Source organism: Limanda limanda, chromosome 6 (assembly GCF_963576545.1).
Source record: "Limanda limanda chromosome 6, fLimLim1.1, whole genome shotgun sequence".
Taxonomy (NCBI): domain Eukaryota; kingdom Metazoa; phylum Chordata; class Actinopteri; order Pleuronectiformes; family Pleuronectidae; genus Limanda; species Limanda limanda.
The window spans coordinates 19574465-19593447 of NC_083641.1; the positions used below are offsets into that span (position 1 = coordinate 19574465).

The 18983-nt window shown below is 42.8% G+C and overlaps 3 protein-coding genes across 3 annotated transcripts in view; 1 reads left to right on the forward strand and 2 right to left on the reverse strand.

Moving 5' to 3' along the window:
• The window catches only part of schip1 (schwannomin interacting protein 1), a 208406-nt gene extending 203698 nt beyond the window's left edge, over nt 1-4708 (reverse strand). Inside the window, exons 1-2 of the mRNA XM_061073218.1 lie at nt 4686-4708; nt 4298-4385 (exon numbers count right to left, since the gene is read on the reverse strand). Coding sequence (XP_060929201.1) covers nt 4298-4385; nt 4686-4708 — 111 coding nt within the window. The remainder of the gene's footprint in view (nt 1-4297; nt 4386-4685) is intronic.
• A 1345-nt stretch (nt 4709-6053) lies between these two features.
• LOC133003949 (P2Y purinoceptor 3-like) lies at nt 6054-8060 on the forward strand. Its single transcript, XM_061073781.1, has 2 exons — nt 6054-6736; nt 7742-8060. The coding sequence occupies exons 1-2, from the start codon at nt 6054-6056 to the stop codon at nt 8058-8060; spliced, it is 1002 nt and encodes a 333-aa protein (XP_060929764.1).
• A 1230-nt stretch (nt 8061-9290) lies between these two features.
• mfsd1 (major facilitator superfamily domain containing 1) lies at nt 9291-18059 on the reverse strand. The gene is made up of 16 exons (XM_061073780.1): nt 17864-18059; nt 17607-17659; nt 16745-16857; nt 16606-16648; nt 16400-16467; nt 16083-16191; nt 15880-15982; nt 15337-15435; nt 15067-15178; nt 13904-13960; nt 13315-13471; nt 12410-12507; nt 12173-12285; nt 11999-12046; nt 11768-11834; nt 9291-10795 (listed from the first exon to the last, which is right to left on the reverse strand). The coding sequence occupies exons 1-16, from the start codon at nt 18027-18029 to the stop codon at nt 10792-10794; spliced, it is 1410 nt and encodes a 469-aa protein (XP_060929763.1). The 5' UTR covers nt 18030-18059; the 3' UTR covers nt 9291-10791.
• Between the last annotated feature and the right edge of the window lie 924 nt (nt 18060-18983).

Sequence of the window (18983 nt, forward strand, 5' to 3'; positions counted from 1 at the left end):
TTAGGAGCAACATGGTGTTGGGGGTGAGGTCCTGAGTGACCATCAAACAATAGGTTGTAAATACTTGAGGCCTACAAGGCCCAGCTGAAACCAGTTCAACCAGTTTCAGTCTTAAGTCATACCTTCTCTAGACAGCCTGGAGCCTCGCCTTGGTGGGGAAAGCATCTCCTGAACCCCCACTATGCCCCCCCCCTCCAGCAGGGCCTGGTGGGGAGATGTTGCAGGCCGCTCTGCAAAAACCCAAATGAGACTCTGAAACGCCCACTGAGGTCGAATCCCCGCCCACTAAGGTCGGGACCCTGACATCTAATTGGCTGAGGGCAACACTGACCCTTGACCCCTCCTCCAGGGGGGCAGGTACCTCCCAGGTAGAACAAAACCCCTGTGCTCCCAGAAATCTGCCTCTTTTTCCACGCTGCTCAAGTTGTTTTCTGACCTCAAGAGGTCTAACCACACGACTCAGTAACTAATGAGGCGATTAGACGTTTGTTTAATATCATTTTATTTGAAGTCGTTTCATTTTCTTCTTTTATCTCAGTCAAAGTTTTATCTTGATAGGACCTTTCCTGTTTTAACTTGAAAGATCGAAACAGGAAGTGCCCCGCTGGACGGACTCCGACACTTCCATAGACTTTACTTTTTCTTTTTTCCAACGATCTACAAACGGCTTCAAACCAGCCGTCCCCTGCAGAAGCGCGACGTTCATCCCGCTGAGGAGTAAGAGGCAATCCACTCCGTTCCTGTAAAACAGCACGTTCTCCGCTGTTACAGAAGAAGACGAAGTTTCATTCCGTCAAGGCAGCACGAATAATTCGCTTCCTTTTCCGGTCCAGCGGCTGAGCTCCGGAGCTCCGCTCGTGAGAGAGACCACGTGATTCACTGGCCCCCGACACATTCGCGCCGAGTCGCAGGCACATCGCGAGGGTTGTACAGTAGGAGACTTGATTATCTGGGCAGATACGTAGCATATTGTTTAATATTTGAGTGTATTTGTTTGTGGGATCTCCGTGTCTCATTGTTTAGCCACGACGATTCGGCTACTTCCGGTTCATTTCCGGTTAAGGCCTTGTGCCACAGTTTTTAAGCGCCGTGACTAAACGTCTCCGGTTGCACTCGTTCCCGTCTGAAGAACCTTACAGAGATTTTACCGTCAGACTTCAGCACACAACGCCGTTTGAGTGCTGAGCGGTAAAGTAAATGTAACTTGTTGCTGACGGTGTTTTTAAGAGCTTCTTTGAACTCTCCTTGCATGCCTTCTCTTCTCTCTCTCTCTCTCTCCTTCTAAACCGACCTATACACCCGTTCCGATCTGTATTTAGAATACAGTTCATGTGACAGTTAAATCTATATTTAAAGGGCCTGAAAACATCTGGCTGCCATTTTGAAGCCAAAGCTAAACCAGAACAAAGAATCCTTTGTTCCACCTCCTCCTTTGTGCCTCACACGTGGTCCGGCGGCCATTTGAGATTATTCATCGGTAGACCCGCCCTCAATTCTGGCTCTAAATTCATAACGAACCCGCCATTTTGTTTTGTAGTTTTAAGCCTAACATTGTCGGCCTCCATCTTGGATGTGACGTCACTACGTTACTGCGTCATCGCCACGCCCCCTCCCTTTTCTCTCTCGCTCTCTCACACACACACACACCCACACACACACACACCCACACAGACACTTTGATAGACACAGACAGATGCATACACACTCAGATACACATAGGTGGATACATGTGTCTTCTAAATTGTGATAAATGCTGCTGCTGTTGTGATCTTTGAAATATGGGAGTTTGTTAAGATGATGAATCATTAAATAACACTAACTTTATTTCACACACACACACATAGACACACACACACAGAGAGACACTTTGACACAGACACACACACACATAGAGACAGACATACATAGGTAGACCGCAGGTTGTCCATGTATTTTCTGAATTGTGATAAGTGCTGCTGCTGTGTTTATCTTTGAAATATTGGAGCTTGTTAAAATGAGGAATCATTGAATAACATAACTTTATTTCCCCTTTTTAATAAATACTTTTGTTATTAAAGTATCTGTAGTCTGTGATTATTTGTGCATAAGTGTGTGAATACAGCTGGATTATGATTGCCTGTGCTCGAACTTAGAAGCCTTCACTGTTTATTAAGTAATCGTTAATATTAAAATATTGACATTATTAATTTGACATTTATCATTATGAGACTGATAATTATAGCTTGACATCGTTGGTCCCTGGGAAACCAGGGTGGTGCCCCCCTTTCTCAATTATTAATATAGATAGTATTATTCTTAAATTGATAATTTTATTGTTTTCGACTAATTATTTTCATTATTCTTGGTTGATAACCTTATCATTGTTAATTGATAGCTTGTACTTTCTAATTGATAATTCCTATTTTCTCATTAGTGGTTTTATTGTTATTTGATTACTGATCATCTTCAATTAATAATTTAATTATTTTTGATAGATAATTTTTATTTTAATAATCATATTTCATGATTATTAATAATTAGCCAACGTCAAGTCTACTCCTATTGCACAACAATGGGGCCTCCTGCGTGTTATTGATGAATGATTTTAAGATTCCAGCCGCATGTGCTGTGTCAACAATGTCACCTGTGCTGTATATTTCATGCTTAATCCCATTAAAGGTGACCCCCCTTCCTCCCAGTTGGCCTGCTGTTTAAACAAGCTCTCTGTGGCCATAAAAATGCCGCTGTCCCATTGATTACAGGGTAATAGTTGGATAGATTAATGTGTTTCTCAGGGGGTTGATGCCTCGGCAATGAATCTGAATCACTCCCACAGACACAGCAAGTGCAGCAGCCTCCATAACCAATACCCGGCATTTTCTATCTCCCCTCATATTTCACACACCAATTACTGGTTAGTCCTTCATAGAGCTTCTTCGCGTCTTTTTCCTCACCAGACTTACACAGACCTCCTCTGCCTTGGCGAGTTAATCAATTTGGAAATGTCGTTGCTGGAAAGCGACAATAAAATTCAGCTATCCGGTGGTACAGTGGGAAGGGAGGGGGGAGACTGAAATCAGAATGAGGAAGTTTAGGAGAACATGCTATAAAGCCGGGTAAGTGTGATTGTGTGTTGGAGGGAGCTGCAGCATTTCAATGTGCTGTATTGCAGAGTGGAACGCTGTGATGGAACAGTGCTCTCAGAGCCCGTGTGCTCAATATCCCCCCGCTGCCGATAATGCGCAACACTACATCACTGGCATTAAATATTCAGAAGCTCCATAGAACCAGGTGAACTCGAGCACATGAAGGAAACACCTCACAATTTTTTCAAAGATAAGGAAAACTGATTTACACTATAAAAAGTCGATAACAACAGTCGCTCTCTTCAAAGTTTATTCATTGTCTCTCTACATGAGCTCTGGTCTCAACTTGAGGAGGTGGAGGAAGTGTGTGTGTGTGTGGGGGGGGGGCAGCCCCTGCTTCAGCCGCACAGTTCAGTCGGGTCTTAACCATTCCATGCAGGAAATTAAGTCATTTATAACAGGAGGTACAATGTGGGGTATTAATGAAACCTTTTCAGCTGCAGCCATCACCCAAAAAATCTTGAAGGGTCCCCGAGCCAACGTTAAAAAGCAATTTCCCAAACAGAACTGAATTCAGCAAATTGTGCCATTTTGAATGGGTGAATGGTGGAGCCAGAGTTTATGGTTACACAGCGAAGAGAAGTGAACGGAATAATTATGAGAAGAATTATAATACTATAAAGTTTAACACAGTATGTGTCACTGTCCATGGTGCTGATTGTCTGCTGGAGTCCACTGAGGAACACTTGCCTGAAGATTGTCATTTTCTTCTATTGCCATTAGCTTTAAACGATCCTGTATTATTTCATGTGCTGTCTTTTGAATTTAGCTTTTGTGTCAAATCATTTGCTGTCTTTGATTCGGAATGACATCGTATTCATTTGCATCTCGTCTTTGAGGTTCTGTGATCTTGTTATAATCGCTCCTCTTTGTGAAAAACTCTGTAACAGCTGGTTTGAAAGGTTCTATATAAATAACGTTATTATTAAAATAGATTTTTTCTTTGACTACCTTGATTTTTTTCCCCTCCTGTTAGAGCGCTCTCTGTCTGAGCCTCAACTTCCTGCTCCAAAAAAAGATCAGAAAGTGAATTACATCATTGCTGAGAATGCATCGGAGCGGATACCGTCATCTTCTCGCAGTATCTCCCCCCAGAGATGAGACTCAGAATCCAGTGTGCAATCATGACCTAATGGACTTGTCTATTGTGCTGTCTGGTGGACGCCTCTCACCTGGTTATTGATGCGCAGAGCAAGGTGCTTCCTCTCCCGAGGCAGACTCCCGCTGCGCAGCCTCGCCTCCTCTCCCTGGTGCATGCTTCTGGAAGGACACCGCTCAAGTTAACACACACACACACACACAAACACACACAAACACGAAAACTCTCCAAAACACAAAATCTGCTTTAATCTCCAGAGTGTGCGAACAGCCTGTACTCTCTCCTCCTCCTCCTGCAGCAGAGAGTGGCGTTCTGCAGGATTTCATCACTCATCGGTGCATGTCGTATAGAGCAGCTCATGCACGAGCCCCCCCCCCCCCCCCTCGCATCCTGGAGGGAACGCACCTATGCATGCCCACGCGTGACTGGCACGAGTCCGCGGAGGTGTAGGTGACACTAACCTGTGCGCGCCGTTCCTCAGCATGACGAGCTCCCTCTCCGCGGTCAGACAGAGACGAAGTGAGCGCACCGGGTCGGGAGCAGCCAGAGAGAGGGAGGGAGGGAGAGAGAGAGAGTGGGAGAGAGAGAGAGGGAGGGAGACAGCAGCCAATGGGAAGCCGTGCGTGTGCCTGCGCGCGTGTGCGGTGTGTCATTTAACTTGGCAGTAGCAGCATTAATTATGTCTTTCTGGGGGGAAAAGAGCAATCGCATGCTACAGTATCTCAGCTAGGGTTGGAAAGGGGCGGAAAGTTTCCGGTAAATTTCCGAAAACTTTCCGGAAACTTTCCATGGGAAGTTAAGGTCGGGCATTTTGGGAATTTTGAAAAAAAATAAAAATACGCAAATTAGACCCTGAGCAATAAAAACCTCATTCAAAACTCTATTTTAAAGATGTATGGAATGCAGCACACGCTGCACGTTGAGTTTCAACCCTCCACTGTGCATTCTTCCATCACATGCACAGATAATTCCCAGCATCCTGCACACTACAGCAGGGCTATTGAGGCCTGCTGTAGTGTGCAGGACTAGTCAGGTAAGTTTCAATGATATTACTGGGGAAAATATATTAGCATGCTGATTGAGGATTGTTCATCTGTTCATCTAGCCTATTTCCATTCATTTATCCATCAACTGTAAAATATGTTTACAGACGATTCCAATTGTTTCGCTAACTATTTACATCTCTGCCATTGCATTAGTGTTTTTCTACAAACGTGCACTATCTCATGTGTGGAGACATTTAACCCCATCCTATGTAGAAGGAAAGGCTGTGTACATTAGCAAATACTGTGCAAAGACATATGTTAAGAATGACACAAAGATGCAGAGGCGTATAGTCAAGTGCCCAAAGTTTCCTCAGGGCTCAAATCAGCCTATGACAAAACAAAATGTTTATATTTATGTCTGTATATGACAAGGTCAATACAGTTAGAATAAATTACCCACAACATTTCCAGTTTATTCCCGTTAATTCCCGTATATTCCTGTATATTCCCGTTAATTCCTGTTAATTCCCATGGAAAGTTTCCAACTTTGAATATTCCCGGATTTTTCAACCCTAATCTCAGCCCATTATGTGTCAGGCCACTGTGTGCCAATCTATTTGCTCTCGGCCCAGATATGGCGCTGTAATGGTTTTAGATTGGACAGGTGTGTGCTGGGAACAAGGGGAAGGGGGGGGGGGGGGACTCACAAGTTGAACAAACACCTGCATTTGGTATTTGCACACTGTAGTAATAGGTGAGGGGAGGCAGGAGAACGTCTCCATTTATCAGGGGACCGAGGTTTGGACTGGTTCTCCACAAGTGAACCCGAGTTGCCCTTCCTGAATGGAGGACTTCCACATCTGTCCAGTGAACAGCTACTACAAGCGGTTCCTGCTGCCGGTGTCCTACAGCCTGGTGTTCGTGCTGGGTCTGGCTCTGAACGGCACCCTGCTGTGGTGCACCTGCTGCCGCCGGACGCGTTCCTGGAGCAGCACCAGCATCTACATGACCAACCTGGCGGTGGCGGACCTCCTCTACGTGCTCTCCCTGCCCCCCCTCATCATCAGCAACGCCCGCGGGGACCTGTGGCCCTTCGGCGACGTCCTCTGCAAGTCGGTGCGCTTCTTCTTCCTGCTGAACCTGCACTGCAGCATGATGTTCCTGGCGTGCGTCAGCGTGCACCGGTTCCTCGGCGTGTGCTTCCCCGTGGTGGCCGCCGCCGTGCGCCTCCGGACCCGGCGGTCCGCCCTACTCGCGTCCGGCACGGTTTGGTTCCTGGCCGCGGCGGAGATCTCCCCCACGCTGTTGTTCGCGCACACGGGGGAGATCAACAACATGACCGTGTGCTTTGAAATGACCAACCCGAGAAACTTTGGTGTTTACTTCCCCTATGGGCTGTTCTTAGCCATAGTGGGGTTCCTGGTGCCGTTCATCATCGTGGTCACTTGCTACTGCTCCATGATGAAGGTGCTCTCCTCCAGGACCGCTGGCTCCATCTCCAACTCTCCAGCTCTCATGCGCAACAGGTCAGTTCGGTAAAGTTGGCAACACATTCACAGATTCGGACTTCCCGGATCAATAAGTCTTAAGCGAAACGTTGTTAAAGCACAAACGCTGCAGAATTCCCACCGTAGCGGGCACGTGCACAGATAGACCCCTAGTGGTGCTCAAGCACCAGCCATTTTGCCCTGGAGGAGAAAAGTGCCCTTTTGCTGTAGCCCAATTTTTTCTTCATTCATCAATAATTAATAATAAAAATTACTCTCGCATCAATTCCCCCCCAATGTGTTCTGATGTCTGACCGGGCATTTATTTGAGTTCTTGTGAGAATTTCGCCTTTTCCAAACTAAGTACTGTATCTAATATTTCCAAAAATTAAACAAAAACACGTTCCCCAAAAGTTATTGCTGTAGCATAGCCAGCAGGAGACCCTGGATCTGTGACATGATTTTGGTGACAATATACAGTATGAGACCGAAGTTATTGAATAATATTCATATTTAATATTTCCCAAAATTATACAAAACACAATTTTTCCAAACTTATCGCTGTAGCATAGCCAGCAGGAGACCCTGGATCTGTGACGTGATTTTGCAGACAACATAGAGTATTAGACCGAAGTTATTGAATATTTTATATAAAAAATATTTCCCAAAATTATGCGAAATCACTTTTTCCCAAAATTAGTACTGTAGCATAGCCAACAGGACTCGCTGGACCTGTGACATGATTTTGGTGAGAATATACAGTATTACAATGAGGTTATTGAATATTTTTGTATTATCTCTTTTCTGTGTTGCACTTTGTAGACGGTCCCTACGCACTCGTTTCTCAGCAGGTTGTACGTAGACACCCATCTGTCCATCACGGAGGACGACTCATATTGATGAAAACTCGCCTGTAGCCCGTTGTCCACATTACTACGGTGGGAATTATGCAGCGTTTGTGCTTTAACAACGTTTCGCTTGAGACTTATTGATCCGGGAAGTCCGAATCTGTGAATGTGTTGCCAACTTTACTGAACTCAACAGGTCCCTGTCCACCGTGCTGCTGGTTCTGCTGGTGTTCGTGCTGTGCTTTGGGCCGTACCACGTCGCTCGCACCGTGTACCTGTTCGTGAGGGTGGACGTGCCCGCGGACTGCCAGCTGCTAGACGTGGTCATGATCTCCTATAAAGTCTGGAAACCGGTGGTGAGTTTCAACTGCTGCGCAAACCCACTCCTCTACTTCTGGGGCTCGCACCGGCGCCGGCAGCAGCTGCGGGCCTGGCTGTGCTGGAGGAAGAAGAGGAGGGTGCAGCCCGGTGTGTGTGTGGTGGAGGTGGGCAGCAGGAACAGGACCGGAGGGTAGACAGCATCCAGCACAGGAAGTCAGGCCAAACAGTGACTTGTATCATAAGCAGTGGACATTGATACTAATAATAATAACAAGGACAACGCCAACACCGTCTAAGCTGTGTTTAATAACTCAATTTATGGGGTTAAGTATAAAAATACGCATCTGGAAACAAGTCAGGTGACAGAAGTCCCTGACTTGTGAAGCATCCTTTTTTGTACACTTTAATCTATTATACTAACTTAATGTAACCTATAAAACCTTGAAGAACAGCACACCTAGGGACATAACAGTAAATGCTGAGATTGCTAAATGTTATTTAAAAGCCGGCGATACTGTAGCCAGGAGTGATGTTAAAGCATTTGTGGGAATTACTGCCCTCTGTCGTTTGAAGAGTCTCTATAACAGACCCTATAAAAACCAGCATCCGTGGAACCATAAAGCAGCAGCATCATTTTATTTCATTGGCTCAAAAAACAAACTAGAGAGTGAAATAGACTCCAGATAGGTTCGAGAATAACCTCTGTCAAGATAATAATTAAAGCAAAAAACACAACATCAAAAAGGACATTTTGTGGGCATCCTCTTTTTTTAGTGCATACTTGTCTGGAGCCGCAGAGCTCCAGTGCAGGGAGAGCAGGCAGATGAATGAAGGACATCATTTCAGAACACTCCTGTGGGCCAGTGAGGACAGATGGGTAGAGCGGCGATCTAGGAGCTTTGAGCAAAGGACAAAATACAAGTTTGACTAAAGAGGAAAAGGAGACTTCTGTTTTAGAGTCACTTGTGTTTAATTTGTGGTGCTGCAGCAGAACCAGTCCTCCGTGTCCTCTTAGAAAAACAAATGGATCGCCAGTGTCAAGATTAGGGGCTGAACTACATTAATAAATGGATTTGTGTTTGAATTGTGTCCTAAGTGTAGTGTGTTTGTGTGTGTCAATGTGTGCATACCTGAGCTCCCAGTCTGGACAGGTAGCGGTTGCGTAGGCCAAAAGCAGACAAGGGTGCTAATCTAGCAAGCCCCCCCCCTGTCAGTTTACTGGGCCGTCTTTTAATCCTGCAGCAATTATAATAACGTGGCCATCTTTATCATCTCTGAGCCCAACAGGAGAACAATTATGTAAATATTGCAGACAGCATTAATCACCCACTGGCTGCCGCTAAAGGGCGAGAACACAAGTTATTACAGTATATGGTGAGGTTAAAAAAAAAGAGCGCAGAGACAAAGTTGTACAAAAACAAAACTTTCTTTCAAAATGTGTATTTAATCAAATGCATTTGTTCAACGAATGATGATTTATCAAATGGGATTTGTTTTTCGACAAAAAAAAATACTTATTATAAGTCATAGCCATCCTTTGATTGTACAATACATATTATTTCATCTCTCATATAACCTCTTGTACATAGATCAGCAACAGGTAACACTTATTTTCTCCATTAAACAAAGACTCAACTTCTATAACACCATAGTGCAAATGAGAGACTGGTGAAAATCAAGATGGTTTTGTCAGTGACACAGTTGTCAGTTCATGTGCAAACACATTTTAATTATTAGCGTCGTCTTTGATTTTTTGACTGATTTGTTAAGAATTTGACTGGGAGTCATTTGCCTGACTGAGGTAGTGAATGTTAATCATCCACAGTCTGAGGACGACACATGCAGACAAATGTCATTCTACCACAGTGACACGGTGACATTTCAGCAGAGTGCACGAGTGCTTTGTTGCACTGTTCGGATGAAGCAAGCAAAACTTTGGGACAGTGCTTACGACAAAATGAATTACCTGAGCTTGATAAATGAGCAGAACATATTCTACGAAACATTAGTCATACACCCAACCGTTACTTTATCAGACCGCATTGATAAAACTGTTTAAGTTGAACTTATCTTTACACGAGTAGTTGCATTGAAAAGTTTGTCCTTTTTATCTCATCTTTCTCATCGTTAGGGTAGTGTTCCATTTGATTATACGACAGAAAATAAACTTTTAAGAATTTCCAAAACCAGAACAGAGCAAATTAAGGAATTAAGAAATAAAAACAAGTGTAAAGACGAAAGATTTAAGCTCTTTTCGAGATTATTCACCATAAAAAGCCAATGACGCATATGATTAAAACCAAATATGAACTCAGGGTCCAGTAAGAAAAACTTTGTTTAGGTTACTGTTAACGCTGACAGATGATTTACACATGAATGAAGTATCTGTAATAAGGCAAGTAACAGAGCTCTGCTCAAAACCCCTTTTAAAAAGAACTATAAAAAACATTATTTAAAAAAAAACATTATACATATATACATCTAAAATACTTAGGAAACCTATATTATGAGTGGCATTAGCATATGATAAAGTCAGGCGCTATTAATCAGTGATATTGATCCCTTTCCACAGGACATGAGTCTCATCAATTTAAATGTTTTTAAAAAAACATTCCAAGAATCTTAACTCACACCCAGGAGTCAGTGGAGAGTGAGAGGTAGACAAAAAGGTGAGAGGAGCGACCGTGTCCAAAGGAAGATTTGCAATTTGTCCTTATCTGTATAATATAAGCTATTAATACACGATTATTAAATAGCCAGGGTCAGACTGTCAGTTCTGGTGGGAAGAGCCACAGATGACAGCGCTGGGCGGAGTCAGTAGCTCTGCCCCTGTGGCAGATGATTGACAGCTTTGGGGTGGACAGTGCATTCGCTTGCTCCAAAGCCCAGGACCCATGTGTGTTCCCCTCACAATCATCATCATCATCATCTGCAAAATATCAATGACAGCAAAGAGCGGAAAACATTAGTCAGTCAGATATAAGACAAGGTCCATTGAATTAAAGAGTAGATACACAGAGAGACGGAAACAGAGGTATGGTTTGTTTATACAGTGTTTCCCACAGACTTAAAGCCGACCACAGGTACTCGATTGTTGAGACGAAACTTGCCCTTAAAGTCTACATGAATGTGAAAGCTGTGACCTACATAAATGTACCCACCGGGTTAGCAAACGCAGCAGCCATTTCCTGCACCTTGTGGTGAAGTAAGTCTTGTTTGTCTGCTGTTCATGAAGAGGGTCTGTATAAATGCTGTGCCACGAACGCACCACGGAAAATTTCAAGTCACAAAATTAAGCTCTTTCTCCTTTTGACAGTAGCCCTGTTTACACAACCCGGTAATCAGCAGGCCACCAGGTTTACTTTACAAACTAAATAAAAACTCATATCTACCAACATATCAATGATAACATGACACATCATCTGAAAGTAGTAAACCTTTAAAACTTCTTAACCTAGTTAACTATTAAAACTAAGAGTTGTCGACACAGTCACATGATGCTGCGTGTGGGTCATGTGGTTGGAAGGAGGTTTAGATGATGGGACCAAAGAACAAATCCATAAAAACACAGTTCGATGAAAACACCGAAAGACATTTAGTAAAATCTGAAATTATCTATTTCATCTCACTCTAAACTCAGAGTAGCACGGGAGAAATACAAATATCTATATATCTATACTAGTTTCTCTAGATTTGGACTAAATTGAACTGCAGCAGGTTCAGCTGAGGACGTGTTCAGTGAATCAGCACAGGAGCTCCTGCCAGTGTTCCTGACCAAAATATGCCGGTGGCACTTGATTACATGAGTGGCTGGTTCGTTATGTTTCTGAGATGCTTGTCTAATTGTTGGATAAGTGGCTGGAAAAGCAGTGGCTGAAGGTGAACGGTCAAAGTTACTCACTCTGCGTCTGAAGTGGCCTCTTTCTGGAGTTTGGCTCGGGCTGCAGCCGATTGGTTCAAACCTCCTCCTGCAGAAAAAAAAGGGAAGTGGTGTTTGTTTAACAGTGACAAAGGAAAGGGAAGGATTGTCTCGTGAGAAAATAAAGAACAGGGGTAGACTGAGGTTATACAAATCTGAGAGAATATGGCAAAGGACTGAGGGAAGTGTAAAAACGTGAAAGTCTTTTCCTACCTCTTTGATAATCCACAAAGTACAGCATAACGCTCGCCACCAGGGCCACTGCAAGAGAGAGAGCCAGAAAAACAATGTGTCGAATCAATCACAATGTCACGGTCAAGTGTCTAACAGCAGTTTGAAAGACTATTCTCTCACAAGCACACACAAAGCCAGAGGAAAAATACTTACGGCAAATACAGGCGCAGAAAAACACTTCCAAAACCAGGTATCCTTTGTTGTCCAGGATGGCTCCTGCTGCCATGGCGATGAGCGCGAGTCCCAGGTTCTGGATCGACTGCATGCTGGTTGCACGGAGGAAGAAAGGCAGAAGACAAAATAAAGTCGATTAATTAACAATTAACAGCAATGTGCTATCCACACAAGCAGAGTATACTGAATAGTATGGGAGTCAACGAGGGTACATACAAGCCGTAGGCCGTCCCCAGCTGATGCTCGGGCACCACAAAGGCCACCATGGGCCACAGTGCACAGGCCAGTAAAGAGTAGGAGACACCCAGCAGGGACTGGAACACAAGGAAGCAAACACATGCTCTCACATTACTTTACATGGCTCTGCACAGAATCCCTTAGTGAGTTGTAACACATCTTGATATACTGTATGAGAAAACGATATAAGAAATAGATGATGATGTCCTGCTATTGATTGGTAGAGACAGAGGTTTCTTGTGTCTATTCTCGTGTATATTTCTTCATCGTTGTATTTTCAACAGATTTGGTCATTCAATATTTGAGATTTCCTGTCACTGGTTTGAGGTGGGCAGAGTTTAATCAGAAAAAAAAGATTATGACATACTTCTGTGCACTAATCTGGATTTAGCTTACACCAAAAGATCTGATCAAACCACACACAGAGTTCAGATGAAGCAGATTAACCAAACTTTTAACTGTTAATAAATCATAGATAAAAGGTAGATTGTAGTTTATTTAGTTGTGAGAATTGAATGTTTTAGATAAACACTGATGTTAGTTCAGTCTTCAGGGGCTTTTTTTATTTCTACATGTGTAACCTTCTAGTATCATTACCAACTAAGGCTGAAGGTTACACTAAAGCTTCTGTAGAGAAGAAAAATTTAAGCATTTGTAACCACAAGGCCAAATATTCTGCAATAATTTGGAATAAATACAGAGCATAAAGGACCTTCAACTATCCTCAATGACTGCCATTCCTCATTCTACCTTGTACACAATAAACCTTACATACCCAGAATCTCAGTACCTACTAGTATTTGCTGACATCACAATTAATTTCTTAAATCCATTTTACCATTGTTCAACTAACAAAATTTATGTTTCAATTCCAGGGGCATTACCATGGCGATCCATGGATTCCAGAAGGTGAAGGCCAGCATCATATGAGCGCAGAGTGTGGCGGCCACGGCAGTTATTACCCAAATCACATTCTTCCCCGTCTTATCCACCATGAAGCCCAGAATCGGAGATGCAGGGGCTGAGATGATGTACACAATACTGAGAGAGACAGAGAATGGAATGAAGGGAGTAATGAACAGCGCATCCACTGCACTGATGCTGAAGACGTGTATATATACAGAGAGCTAGTGGAGAGACTGAGCTCATACTGTCACACTGACGATTGATCTTTGGAACTATACTCCATAACAATCCGCCTGTGATTCTGTAAGTTGGAGTCTAATGACAGTAACCTGGAAACAACCCCCTTTGCAAAAATCTGTCTTTACAAACCTGATGTCATTCCTTTTATTTTGTTCCCAGATTCAGGGGCTTGAAGATTTCTCAGCTCGCAAATCTAATGTAATCTGCTCCACAGGAAGTATCCAAGTGTACCCCACAGAGGAAATTCAGAATACGTCAGCAAGAGCAGACTATAATAGTGTTAGTGCCTTAAGGTCTCCGGGGCCTATTACACCTGATCTGATTTACCTGTTGACAGCTCTGGCTTCAGCCGGGGAGAAGTCGAATTTTTCAATGAAGAACACCCTGTAAACAAAGCAAATGAGATGGTGGGCTCACGGTGCACTGGGATGTTAAGACTTGATGTTGATTTGACCTCAAAGGGAACAGAAACCAAACAAGTGCACCACTAGCTCTCTCTCTCTCTTTATCTCTCGCTCGCTCTGTCTCACATGCATAGTTTTTTGCCACATTTGCATAACAACTATTTGCTCTGTAAGCACTGACCCTCTGTGGAAGATAAACATGTGAGTTGCTAAGTGATTGGAGTGTGCCTTTCAGTGCAGGAAATACAGGCTTTGATCATTTCAATTGGTTCCTTTCACTGAAAACCCATTTGTCAAACCTCTTTCCATGTGTGACTCCCCCGTCACTCTCTTGTGACTGTGGGCTGATGACATCGCAGCATCGAGAGGTTGCACTGTTAAATCTTTCCGTAGACATTAGCATTAATCTATTCACACAGATGTATCCTATTGGTTTCATTTCACACAATCTAACAACAATATCTTGTTTAGGAGCTGATAATCATGATATAGATTATTATAAAAATAACTTAAATTTCTATAGCGTCTTTTAAGAGACCCAAGGACACTTTACATATTTAAGGGGACAAAGAAGAAGACACGGTGGTTCACTGAAGTGGGGGTGTTTTGGGACAGATTGCATTGGGTCAAGTCACAAAAAAATAGTTTTGAGTGTTTTTTTAAATCTTCAGATGGATGTGGCATTGGGAATATATATATATCTATATATATATAGATATATATATATATAGAGAGAGAGAGAGAGAGAGACACAATATACAGGCACAAAAGCACATTTGTAGTAACTAAATTTACATAAGGACCGTAATAGTATCACAATATTTTTGGTGTCAAGGCACAGAAGATGTCTACTTCCTCAATCTCTTCTCAACAGAACGAAATGGTTAAACCATAATTTAAGAAAGCATATTCAAATTTATTAAAAAGTTGAAACTGAAATTTATTGGCATAAGTATTCAAACACTTGATATTTAGGTTCAATTCCATTTCTCTCGATTGTTTAGACGTGATTTGGAAAAAACATGGACGTGTCTATGGTGGTTACTTATGTGTATGTTAGAGATAAGGCACTGATCCAGTACTCACTGTCCAAGTCCAATAAAGGGGAAAATGGCGACGTAGTAGCAGACACAAATGAGGAAGATGAGCCACAGTGGGAAGGGGAAATCTTTCACGTCTGTCAGCTGGATCACTTCACCTGATGTTCAAGACACAAAGATTAGCTTGAGGCTGTTATTTGACTTCAACAACTGTAAACGACAAACAGTGGCTTGTCTCACAAAGATGTTCTAGGTTTTAAAAAAGGTTGAGGGGAAGTAACAGAAAAAAAGAGAAGACATTCAAAGAATACGTTACCTGATTTCCCTTGTTCCTTGTTGAGTATCCTCTCTGCTCTTCTGTCGAGGAACCCCAACACCAGGGCACAGCCCAGTGAAAACAGGCAGGTTACACCAGCTAAAGACAGAAACAGACATAAATACAAATGGAGGAGACAAGGAAATGTAGGTTTCAGTCATATATTGGGAACTGGGATACATGATGACTGCCATTGGTTTCTGTAGTTCAAATGAATTCTGATCAGATTACACTTACATTTACAGTAGAAGTGGAGAGAGATCATAAGTGAAACCCCCAGAATACACGGTGGAAGCACGTTTAGATCAGTTCAGAAGTAGATAGAGAAAATTAAGAGAATTGACACTTCTCCTAACGCCTGTGACTCATCTGTAGCAGGCAGCAGCACTTTTACTTCTTCATTCTCTTTGCCTCTGTTTGCTGCGCAATCTGAGATCATTAGTAACAGAGACGGGATCTAATATCTTCAGCACAGACAGAGCAAAAGCCGAGTCTCGATGTTCAACCCTCCCACAGTCCCAGCTAGAGCATACTAATATTTACCTATCATGAGTGAACCGCCCAGTGCGGTGTATCCAGGCGAGCCCACCAGGTCTGCGACTCTGCTGTACACCCAGCCCATGATGTTCATGTTCACTGTGCTGCCCTTGAGACGAGTGGAGAGGGAAGTGAATGGGCTTAAAATGCACCGCATCAATAACATGGGCTGTGTGTTGGAAAGCACGTTCCAGTGGCAGCGTCCTTACCAGTCGAGCCATGCTCAGCTGAAGGCCGAACACCAGGTTAAGCTCCTTCCCTTTGAACCAATTGACTGCGTACGTGTTCTGGGCCACAGCCAAGGACTCTCCTCCGATACTACCCAGCAAAAGAGAAACACGGAGGGAGAGGGGTGTTAGTTACGTGAGAACCCGAGTGCAACATGAGCCTCAGACTTTACAGCGTTGAAAGTCCGTGACTAAGTAGAAACACACTGGGCTCAGATTTAAACAGTCAGTGCAGGGTCAGGTTCACTAGTGAGTTTTTTGGGAGATTGTGAAAGAATGTGTAGTAGTTGTTTTTTTACCCAAATACAAAACGTCCACATTCCATCAACCAGTAACGGTTCAGCAAAGCTCCAGTAGCAAATATTACCTGTGTAGAAGTGGGAAAAGAAAACAATTGCATGTCATCCAATGTATGCATCCTTTCATCCCTATAAAATAAGATCATTTTAAATGAATAAATATTGGTTATATTATATTTTATCTTCAGATCTCAGAGTAAAAGTACCTGTCCAACACAGACAAAGAGGGAAAAGATGATGGTTCCCAGCCTGTAAAACACAAAACAAAGAAGATAAAAAAAATACTCCATCCTTTCACTTTCACTTCTGGTGGTTATACCTCCTGAACTCAACACCTGTTTGTACCTGATGCCGAAGACCCTGTCGAGCAGGAAGCCCCCGAAGAAGCAGAGGATGACGTTGGGCCAGGAGTACCAGGCGTACAGCTGCATGAACTCTGCAGTGTTCAGATTCAGATCCTGGTTCGGTCAGGGAGGAAACATGTCAGAGTGTCAGTGATGACTTCAGCGGTTTTCACCAGTAAAATGTTGATGTGAAACTCAGGTTATAGTCTGTGGACTGAAGTCCTCGAGTTGGGTGTGGGAATATGGCCGTACTGGTCGGTTTATGAGACAAATTGTAATGATGCTTTCCTGAATACAGATGTCTAGGGCGTGGTCTTATAGACAATACTAATACAACGATCATAATATTAACAGTATTAATAACAATTTCTGTTTTATGAAACACTTCTCAAATCACAGTTACAAAGTGCTTCACAAATGAAAAAAAACACATGTAACAAATAAATAAAAATGTATATGAGCTCCCAATAAATAAAAAGTACAACTAGGTAACATCAGGTAAAGCGGTCGATAAAAGTACATTTTGAACTTTGATTTAAAGGAGACTAAAAGTTGTCAAGATAATACTTTTCACATCAGTAGGTCATTTAAGTTTTGAGGTTTTTTGGTATTTCTTCTGTACAGGCAGAGAATGACAAAAATATATTATAGAACATTAAAACCAACTATCTATTCCCCCTGAAATGTGTCAATATTAAACTGAACTTTTCACATGTTCCTAATAGGGGGGAGAGGCCAGTGTGATTATTATTCTTTTACAGCCCAGCCCTTGTCTGATCTTTCCTTCATGTGAAATAAAATAAAGAACAATATCAGTTTTTATTCATGGTCATGTCCTGGTTTAACTGAAAAGGTTGAACTACCTTAAGGACTTGAGTCTGAAGAGCAGCAGGGTTGTCATAACAGAAGTAGCTTCCTGCAACACAACAACAGACATAACAACAACAGACATAACACAACAACAGACATAGCACAACAACAAGTCTGTAACGTGACATGAGGGGGGGGGGGGGGGGGCAACCACCACAACATTTCTCTGAAGCCCTTTGTAACTTATTGAATTAAAGGAAAGTAAAGGAGCAGCTGTTAGGGGGAAGTCAGGGCTGTGATCTGCTCTCACCGAATCCCAGGAAGCACATGAAGCCCAGCACGACCACCCGGTGCAGCAGGTGAGCGGGGTCAAGGATCGCGGGCAGCGGGCTCCTGGTGGCCGGTGACCCGGCGGAGGGAGAGCCGTCCTCCGCCTCTGCTCCCAGCAGGCTCCGCCGCTCCTCGATGTCCGCCATGTTCGTGTGTGTGTGGGAGCAGTGGAGGAAAGAGAAGTTGTTCAGCAGGAGAAGGGAATCGATCATGTGACCCAACAGCGGTGTCACGTGGCGCTGTGCTGCGTTCAGGTGATGCCGGCAGAATGGGACGTTTAAGATCAAGGCGAGTTATTCCGGTTTGGCGGGATGCGTTCAAACTTGACTTGTTCAGGCAGTTTGGTTCCGTAAGTCAAAAAAATCCCATTTAATTTCTGAATAGACATTTTAATTATCAGCCATATTGTTGTAAGCATCTACGCTACGAGATTTTTACACCATGTTTTATTCTCCTGTTTAAATCACTATAATGCTCCCACATTATATCAACTTCGTTTTCAGCAGAGGTGTAAAGTAACAAATTACATTTTCCACGTTACTGTAATTGAGTAGTTTTTTGTGTACTTTGTAATGTTTTGAGTAGTTTTTGAAATGGGTAATTCTACTTTTACTTAAGTAGATTTTGACTGAAGTATTGTACTTCGCTACAATGGAAATTACATCCGTTACTGAGTAAAAAAAAAAACATAGTTCAAGGCGCAAGGCAATTCTCACTGCAGTGGCAGACAGTGTTGTGCATGAACGAGTTCAAAAGAACGCGTTCATTCCAACAGCGTGGCACACATGCCAGTATCGATCTTTTCAAAGTGCATTTTCAAAATAAAAGAAACCATTTCAAAATAAATGTATCAAAACTTTGATTTGTTGTGCCTTTTGTTTGCAGGGTAGGCTATGAATAAATAAACAGGGAAAATTAGCAATAATACAACAAAAAAAAAAAAAAAACATTTATTATATATATATAATATATATATATAGTAATTGATACATATGAAGTACAGTTTAAAGCAAGGGGTAGTGATGGATAAAGTTTTCTTTAAAAAACAAGTTGTCTTTCATTTTCCACCTTAAAACTATGAAATTAACTGAACTATGAAC

Bases quoted from the DNA above. Each gene is read 5' to 3' on its own strand.
- mfsd1 (XM_061073780.1), bottom strand. From the start codon at position 18,029: ATGGCGGACATCGAGGAGCGGCGGAGCCTGCTGGGAGCAGAGGCGGAG. The intron at 16,858-17,606 runs GTAGTTCAACCT...TGACCGAACCAG, and splicing joins TTCAGACTCAAGTCCTTAAG to GATCTGAATCTGAACACTGC. The intron at 13,472-13,903 runs GTAAATCAGATC...TGTCTCTCTCAG, and splicing joins GAAGCCAGAGCTGTCAACAG to TATTGTGTACATCATCTCAG.
- LOC133003949 (XM_061073781.1), top strand. From the start codon at position 6,054: ATGGAGGACTTCCACATCTGTCCAGTGAACAGCTACTACAAGCGGTTC. The intron at 6,737-7,741 runs GTCAGTTCGGTA...TGAACTCAACAG, and splicing joins CCAGCTCTCATGCGCAACAG to GTCCCTGTCCACCGTGCTGC.